Source organism: Benincasa hispida, chromosome 1 (assembly GCF_027475165.1).
Source record: "Benincasa hispida cultivar pf3 chromosome 1, pf3_genome.v1.1, whole genome shotgun sequence".
Classification (NCBI taxonomy): Eukaryota; Viridiplantae; Streptophyta; class Magnoliopsida; order Cucurbitales; family Cucurbitaceae; genus Benincasa; species Benincasa hispida.
In genome coordinates this window covers 79,166,104-79,175,416 of record NC_143478.1, presented here as the reverse complement: position 1 = coordinate 79,175,416, position 9,313 = coordinate 79,166,104, and the positions used below count along the sequence as shown (strand labels likewise).

The 9,313-nt window shown below is 33.2% G+C and overlaps 1 protein-coding gene across 1 annotated transcript; it reads right to left on the bottom strand.

Annotated features, from left to right (window-relative positions):
- Positions 1–2,312: 2,312 nt before the first annotated feature.
- LOC120087246 (uncharacterized) lies at positions 2,313–5,574 on the bottom strand. The gene is made up of 3 exons (XM_039044295.2): positions 5,143–5,574; positions 3,820–4,062; positions 2,313–2,635 (listed from the first exon to the last, which is right to left on the bottom strand). Exons 1-3 carry the CDS (start codon positions 5,388–5,390, stop codon positions 2,611–2,613), a joined length of 516 nt encoding a protein of 171 aa, XP_038900223.1. The 5' UTR covers positions 5,391–5,574; the 3' UTR covers positions 2,313–2,610.
- Positions 5,575–9,313: the final 3,739 nt, after the last annotated feature.

Sequence of the window (9,313 nt, the reverse complement as noted above, 5' to 3'; positions counted from 1 at the left end):
TACCAAATCGGTAGAAATCGATGGAAGCCAAAACGTCTCGGTGAGGAAGAAGAAGGGGCGGACGGCGATTTTAATGGCGAGGAAGTCGTGTACCGGGTACACGACTTAGGGTAATCGTGTACCGGGTACACGATTTCCTCAGTCAAACCTGCATGACTGCCACGATAGACTGTGCGTGCCAGGTGGCTAGGTACTCGTGTACCCGGTACATGATTTAGAGCTTATCGTGTACCCGGTACACGATTTAAAAACCTATTTTTGGGAATACTTTCCCTCAAATCCTATTTTTGTCATTATTTATTAAAAAAAATCATATTAATATTATATAATCGATTAAGATTAGATTAAAAAATAATAATTCTTTCCGGATATACTATATACTTTGGTGATTGAGATAACACGTTGCATGCAATGCTTTTTTTTTTTAGTTAAATAAAAAAGATGTACTTAATTTTATCATTTATTTCAAAATGAAAAATACTTAGGTGTAAATATAGAACAACACCTATCTTATTGTATCTTACTAAATTATCTAATTATAATTTGTCACACGTTAAATTCTTCTTATTTCTTTTTTAGAATATTTTAATTAATTTTTTTATTTTAAATACCACTTAGTTCATATACTTTTAGTTTTGGTTCATTTTAGTTTTTGTGCCTATATACTTTCAACTTTCGTTCATTTTGATCCTTGAAGTTTTAAAAAGTGACTATTTTGATATCTAAATAATTAAGTACAAATGAAAATAAGGAAATCAAAATGGTTACTTTTTGAAAGTATAAGGATAAAAAAAATGAACATTTTGAAAGTACATAGACTAAAATGAACCAATGTTAAAAGTATAATGACTAGAATGAACAAAAATCAATAGTAGAGGGACCACAGTAATATTTAAACCTTCATTTTATGTGTGCATGTGAATGTGATACATAAAGATAGGTGCATTTTAAGATATACCCAAGTATTGCTCTTTCAAAATTATCCTCATTCTTCGAAAGTTGCATTGTCTTTAATATTTCATAACCTTCGAAAGTTAATATTGAAGTTACTTCTTTAGAATTTTCAAAATTCAATTTTGGATAGAAATTAGAATCTAAAATAGTGTGATGGTAACTTAAATTTTTTTAAAAAAAATAGAACAATTATATATTTCATACGATATTATTCAAACTAAATTTGAAGGAGGATGTAAAATTAATGCAATTATTAGTTCATAGTTTAAATCAATATTTTCTATATTTTTGTTGCATTTTGAAAACTAAAAAAAAAATAGTTTTCAAAAAATAGTTTTTATTTTTGAAAATGGGCTAATAATTCAAATATTTACATGAAAAATATGAAAATATGTGTAAGAAATTGGGAGAAAACAAAAACAAATTTCCGCATTAACTTACCCCATTTAAAGAATAAGATAGAAACTTTCGCTTAAGAACAATATGCTATTTTTAGGTAAAAACATATTTTAGTCCATTTACATTCAATTTTGTAACAATTTAGTTCCTATCATAAAGAAAAAATATTGTTAAAATTTAAAGTAATTTAATTTCTTATATATCTAGATCCATAAATTGATTAAGAAGCAAATGTGCTTATAAACTAAATATGAATTTATAGTATTTTAATCGACGAAAAATATCTTAACCAATTGAACTATGCACGAGCTGACACCTCATGATACATGAGTGAGTTTACTCAATAGTATTGGCATGACTTCTATCCCAAGAGATCGGAAGTTCAATCTTCTATTTCATGTATTGTACCAAAAAACTGACACATTATACTAATACCAATACATCAAGACTTGTAATCATCAACCGCACACTAAGTTTACCACTCATACTTAAATACCCTCTAATAAGTTGATTCTAGAATAATCTAAAATCCTTACTAAAAAAAGGTGAAAATGGAGAGTATAAATATTTTAGAAGAAATCAACACAAGAGATGAGAGAACGAAATAGAACCCAACTTGTATACAATAGCTCTAGTCTCCTCAATGAAAAGAAAGACTTCTGTAAAAGTACGAACATTATTTAGAAGATTACTTCTGTAAAAGTACGAACATTATTTAGAAGATTAACGACTTTCAAACAGTCAGATTCAACCAAAAATGTCTCCATTAATTAAATGGGGTTTATTCCTTGTATTGTCTAGAGGTAGGAAGAAGCAAAAGTCTGTTAGGTTGCCTTTTGCTTTCTAAAAAATTGATTTCAATTAGTCAAAGGGAACCTGCTTCATACCAGCTTCTAGTTTCCAATGATTTGAAACCAAATTGCTTTTGTTAAAAGTTCCTGGGATTGGAAGCAGTCACGAAAGAACAAACATGGCATCTCATTTGTAACTGGAAATGAAACAATGTTCTACAAGAATGAATCTTTATAAGCCTCAAACCAAGCATTGAACTTGAAATTTTTGCCTTTAAATATAGTCTTCTAATACAAGCTTGTTGGTATCATTACAGAATCCGTAAAGAAATGAGAATCTAACCAAATTTCAATCAAATTCCCTATGAGAAAATTTTGACATGTTCTTCAAAAGTCACCCCCTTCAACTTTGGTATTTCCATATAAACAATTCTGACATCCATCCTTCATTTCCTCCCAGTATGAGTTAGCCCTTAGCTGACTTCTTCTTGCTGGACGAAAGGACATTGCACAAAATGGATGAATTAGCATCAAAGTAAAATATGAAGGGAATTCAAAAAAAATAAGTGGGAAAATCCTAAATCACAACGGTAACAAGAAGTCACATTATGCAAACTGCATCATTTCTCATGATCCCTTTAATGGCCGATCCTAACAGCTACCTTCTCTGACTATCAGGCTGATGTGAATAATGAAACAAAATGATGATGAAGAGATTGATTATACGAGCACCCATGCTGCTCGATATAGCCTTGATCTCCTACTACTACACATGATTGCCCAAGCTTTGAAAGACTATTTGAAGAGGTCTATTATACAAGCAGCGTGGCTGCTTGATATAGCCTTGAACTCCTACTACTACACATGATTGCCCAAGCTTTGGAAAACTATCCGATGAGGCCCCAACAATGTGATTGCCTCATAATAACCATTTGATGTAGATTGAAAAAATTACATATCTCCTAATAAACAATAGACAAATTTGAAGTATTTCGTTCTCATCTATCCAAAAGTATCCCACGATATAGAATAAGAATGTTAGACTATAATACAACTACCACTCATATTGTGGCAACCTAAATTACATTCCCTCTCCTCAAACTAATTAATTGTCCCTACCCGTCATGACTTCTTTTCACTGTTGAATGCCTATCACAGATTTGGCAGAAGATTCGTGAGTACAGCGTACAGAGGTCCACGCAGATGTTAAAAGTAGTTCTCAAACGGAATTTTATGCTAAAAGTTTTCATTTTTCTTCCTGAAAATGAGATAATGCTTTCATCTTTCAGCCAAACAAAGATAGGAGAAGCTGTTTTGGTTTTGGCCAGAGTGACATAACTGAACAGATTAGCCTAATATTAAAGATAAGACGAGGTCGTGTTAGTACAGCTAACTGGCTAATAAATGTAAAACCTATTATACCATATACTTTTATGGCCGGCTTGAAATGACTTTTAAGTGCGAAAAAAGATGTTTTCAAGTCCGTGAAAAGTCATTCCAAATAAGTCTTTATTCCTATAGTATGAGCAAGTTCACTAAATTGGTACCAAGCATTTCCTTTGGTTATTTTGGAAGTCAGTACACAAGAAGAATGTTAAGACTGCAATAGTACAAACTCTGAAAGGGGTTTATAAAGATAAGAATTTACTTCAGAAAACGGATATTAGGATTCTACCTCGACGAGTCCTTCTTGCCAGCACTGGCAGAGGCTTCCGTCCTTCCTCCTCCAGATGTAACCTCGTCCATGCTTTGTCCGCGCCGCTTGTATCTGCCACCAGATGCTAGAAACCCAGGACAAGGCCTGTATGCCTTTATAGGCCACCAACCAAAACCAGGGACTGTTGCAATGCCACCTTGTATCCTTCCCTCACCATTGCATCCCCTCTCAATTTCTTCCCTTCCACAGGCCTTACACCCTCTATGTATAAGAAACAAAACACAAAACAAGCTTGTTCTAAGCCATACCATTGGCACCATCATTATAATATCTGAAGCCAAGCAAAACACATATGATTACAAATTAAGTGAAAATGACTTGAAAACATACATCCAGATCGATGGTTACAAGAGACCCCAGATGTGGTTTGAAATGAGACTTTCAATTAGTTCGCAGTCTGGCATTATGGGGCTGATTAAAGTCACACCATTTACACATGAAATACATGACCTTCAATGAGTTAAATCACCTATCGACGCAAAAGCTTAAGTTGATGAGTGAAGGTATTCATCTAACATCCCCTCATTTGTGGGTTTGAGATATGTAGAAGACCCAATAAGTGGAAATCAATATTTATAGGGGAGGAAGTAATATTGCAAGGGTTTGAACAGAAGACCTCCTAACCACTTTAAATCACCGGTTGACCCAAAAACTTAAGCCGATGGATAAAGGTAAATTTAATATTATATCATTTAACATTCAACAGGTGAGAGCAAAAGAATATGAGAAATGAAGAAAATTTCAACTCTGAATGGGGTGCTAGTGATTTTCATTGATGAGCCAAGTCCTCTCCAGTGTCAGCTTTTTTCTCAGCTAATTACACCAATATGATTTAGTATAACCAAAGAAAGCCAAGAGGTTAAATTGTTCCTCCCACATCATGATTGCTTAACCAGATGCTAGAAAGAGCATGGAAAATTGACAAATCCTTTTCCCTCTTAAAGTAACTTTTTCAAATGAAGAAGAATTTATTTAAGTCCTCAAATAGAACATGAGCAACGACATGGGTAAATAGCCAAAGGGCAAACTAAAAATTCAAAGGAAGTTTTCTGGTAATGTTCAAATATGTTCCTCAAATAGAGCGACACTGAAATCCAGAATTTCTAAAGGCGAATGGTTTTGCTTCTAACAGAATTAACAAAACTACAATAACACAAATCCCAAGTAGAAAGGAAATTTAAGCAGCATGGAATTAAAGTAAACATAATACAACCCAACCCTTGTAACATGAGAGAGAGTCAGTTGCAAATATAGAGAAGAGGGATGATTTATGAACAATACCTGAAGGAAGAATCATCTGGGTCAGATTGAGACTGAAGAGAGAGTTGATCTGGGGGAGAAGAATTTGTTTCTTCATCAACAACGGAAGCTGAAGAAGAAGAGGAGGAGGAAGAGAGGAAGGTAATGGACCTAGATGATGAAAATCGGAGTGAAGTGGCGGATCCGGAACGATGGGAGGTTGTGGGGGTGGCAGTATATGATGAGGAGTGGAAGAATGGGGCAGGAACTGAGAGAAGCGCAGTTCCCATTTGTGGGTGACAAACAGAGCAACAGGATATTTGACGCTAAACATTCATTCATTCATTCATCCCCATTGCCCACTATTAATACTATGGCTTTGGTGCCCAATTAGAGGCTCAAAGAACTCCAACTCCATTCGAATTTCTTTTTTCCAAATATTCAAATATCTTCTTTTTTTTTTTTAATTTTTCCAAAACTTTTAAATTTCTAATTTTCTATTTAGTTCTTTCAGAAAGAACTAAGAAGCCTGTGGGCAGAGGAGAGGACCGTGAGAGAGAGAGCAAAGCAACTGTTGTAAAGAATTTTTTTTTCCCTCCCCTTTTGCAAAACTTTACTAGAGAAAGTTGAATTTTTAATTTTCCTTTTTTAATTCAATCGTAACAAGGAATTTTTTTTAAAATAATATTATTTTAATATATATTAACAAAAATAAGATAGGATTGAAAAGATGAACAAAAATAGGTTTTTTAATCGTGTACCCGGTACACAATTACGCTTGGATCGTGTATCCGGTACACAATTAGCTCTAAATCGTGTACCCGGTACACGAGTACCTGATCTGGCACGTGCAGACTGCCAATGTGGCTGTAGCGTTGACTGGGGTAATCGTATATCCGGTACACAATTATCTTAAGTCGTGTATCGGGTACACGACTTCTTTCTCCATTAAACCGTCACGACCTTTCTTCTTCCTCCATCTGAAACCTTCTTCCTCCGAAAACGTCGATCTTCCTCCATCTTCCTTCATCCAAACATTGTCCGAAAACCTCCCAATATATTCGAGAATTTAACTGTCTGTCCAAACATCGTCCAAAAACTTCGATCTTCCTCCTTCCTCCTTCTCCATTAAATCGTCCGTCTTCCTTCGATTTTCTTTGACTGAGGAAAATTTTTTCTTTAATTTTTCCTAATATATGTATTTGTTTATAAAAATGAAGATGAAGTTCGAAAATGTATAGTTTATGGATCCATGGTTTAAATGTATATATATCATTTTGTTTGCATTTGGGCTGAACTTAATGTGTAGTTTATGGATCCATGATTTATTTTTTAATATATGTTGAACTTAGAAATTAGATTTTGTTGGGCTATTTTTCTTGAGGATTATGTTGGCCTATTTGTTGGGCTATTTTTTTTAATGATTAATTTGTTTGATGATTATGTATTTGTTGGATTGAACCTAAAAATATATGTATATGTTTATAAAAATGAAGATTGTTTCATATATATATATATATATGTTATTTTGTTTACATTTGGGCTGAATTAAATGTATGATTCATGGATATATTATTTTGTTTTTATTTGGGCGGATTTAATGGATCTTAGATTTGGACTGATTTAAATGAATCAGGTAACAAATGTATATATAAATGAATATTTAAAACATTTTGGATGTATACGTATCTTCTTTTTTTGTCAGATTAATTGGACGCCATATACACAATAGATTTGGTCATCAATACCTCGTGATGGTAAAGACATCTGGTTAGCCCTCTTATATGCTTTCATATAGTAGAGTGACATCATCTAGATCGTGTGTTGAGACTGTTCGGTCTACGACAAACGATATTTTCGTTGTCCTATATACACTTAAAATTACACCAGATTGATTTGAGAGGTAAGCACGACCAAGACTGGCGTCGAATCCAGCGGAATATATATCCTACTAGCATGGGCGACATGATCGTTCTGCACAAGGAGAATTAACAAATGGGCCAGCTGTATCATATGACTACTTTTCCTAGTACGATTCAATCACGAGGTGATTTATCACACCCGACGGCGCTTACGATTACTGCATGGTAAGAGATTTAAAATGAGACATTTTCCATATATATGATATGAATATTGTTTAATATTTATTTTTTTCATTGTACAGAATAATTTTATCGGAGATGTACAACAATATTTATTGCAGCATAACTTACCAGAGTTGGGTTCAATGTGTCAGCAAACTAGAAGGTATTATTCAACAAACAAGACAACTCAATGTTGCTGACAATATTCGTCGTAAACGACAACGGCAGGATGAACCTAATTTAGAGAAACACGAAGACAACCTCATAGGGGTAAGGGCTAGGGGGTTGTTTTTAAATTCCATGTAAACTTTGATTTTCGAATTAAAAAAATAATTGTAAATCTTCTTTAATATCATGACATCTATTTTTTTTTTTTTTTAATATGAGTGCAGAATAATTATGTTTTCATTGTAGATTAAATATATAATTAAGTTTAATAAGGAAGGAATTTGTGGACCCGATCCTAAAGTCTTAATATTGTTGTACATCTTCAATTAAAAAAATGAATAATTAGTCAATCTATTTTTTAAAAAGAAAAATAAATCGTGGACCCGGTCCATGAGTCTCCATGCGATCGATCAACCAAGTCATCCGACGTGGTGCTGATTGGATTAAACGTTAATCGTGTACCCTGTACACGATTTTGCCACATGCTAATCGTGTACCCCATACACGATTTTGCCACATGGTAATCGTGTACCCCGCACACAATTTCATTACCCTACTTTTGTCAATACTTTTCACACCCACCTATTTTTAAAAATACTTTCCCATATACCCCATTTTTATCAATAGTTTGAAAAAATGCTATATTTTTTAACTTTTTATCACATTTATTGTTACCGTTACTGTTTAGGATCAAACAGTAATGATAATAATAAATGTGGTATATTCATACTTCTCATACTATAATAGTAACACTGACGGTAACGATAATGCAATTTTCAAAAGTAATTGGATTAATGACCTCTCACTTTTCAAAGAGGTTGTATTCTTTTATTACATATTTATAAGTAAGTCCTAGATGTCATGGGTACGAAACACTAATAAACAACACTAAATATAATTAAATGGAACTTACTTTTCAGATTACCATCGATAAACATGACCATGTCTAAATTGGCAAGTTTGAAGACAATCAATCTTTAGTGGATAAAGCGATTTTCTTCCAACAAAAGTATTTCAATTTTAGAGAAACTATATAAATGGCTCAACAAACTACTGTCTTGAATTTCCCTCGAGAATGTATACAAGTATCTTAACCACACATTCCTTTCCCTTCGACTTTTGACTTTTGTAAATTTTTTTTTTTTTTTTTTAATTTCTTCCCAATGATTTTCATCTTTCTTTTTCTTTTAAAATTAAAGAAAAATCAAATCTAAAAAACAAAAACAAGTTATTAAAAATTACTTTTTATTGGTGAATTTTCAAAATGTACCTAAAAAAAATAGATAACAAAATAAAAAAACCCACCTAATCCTACACCATTTGAAAGCCAAGAAAACTCATGGGATTTTAAATCCTTAGTGGCCACCATAGACTAAACCCATGATCTCTTGGCCCTTTAATAAGAAAAATGTTTCTAAACAAATTTTAGAAATGATTATCATCTAGAGAAACTTCAAGATGTTTAAAATGAACCAATCACTCGATGTTTAACCCTATTCATCGATAGAGATGTATTTTTTCTTTTCAAAACTATGAGTGCCCAAGTTAGTTTACGCGCATCTTGACTAATCTTACTTGACAACCCATAAGTCTCAAAAAAAACTAATAGGATGTTAAACCCTTCACCAACATAGATGGGAGTTCTCTGAACAAGAAAGCTTAAACACATTTGCATTAAAGTTGTTCCAAAGTTCCTTTTCCTTATCCCTCGCTTTTATACAGAGTTATTGAACAAGTCAGGTACCTGTCATGGTGGAGGAGTCAAATTGAGCATCTCAATAGCAATATTAAGAAAATTGAAGTACAGGCATTTAGTAAGTTTTGTTAGGACTCCATTGCCGGAAAACACATGCACAGCCATTACAGCATTCAGCATGAATCAAACCACGGGAAGAAAAATACTTCTGAAGGGATCGAACTCCTGAAAGCTCTGAAAAAATTAGGGGTCAAAAAAAAAAAAC

What these genes read in the sequence shown, in the direction of transcription:
- LOC120087246 (XM_039044295.2), bottom strand. Translation starts at nt 5,390, where the DNA reads ATGGGAACTGCGCTTCTCTCAGTTCCTGCCCCATTCTTCCACTCCTCA. An exon ending in CCAGATGATTCTTCCTTCAG is followed by an intron (nt 4,063 to 5,142) that starts GTATTGTTCATA and finishes TCTTATACATAG; the next exon opens with AGGGTGTAAGGCCTGTGGAA. An exon ending in GGCAAGAAGGACTCGTCGAG is followed by an intron (nt 2,636 to 3,819) that starts GTAGAATCCTAA and finishes CCTTTCGTCCAG; the next exon opens with CAAGAAGAAGTCAGCTAAGG.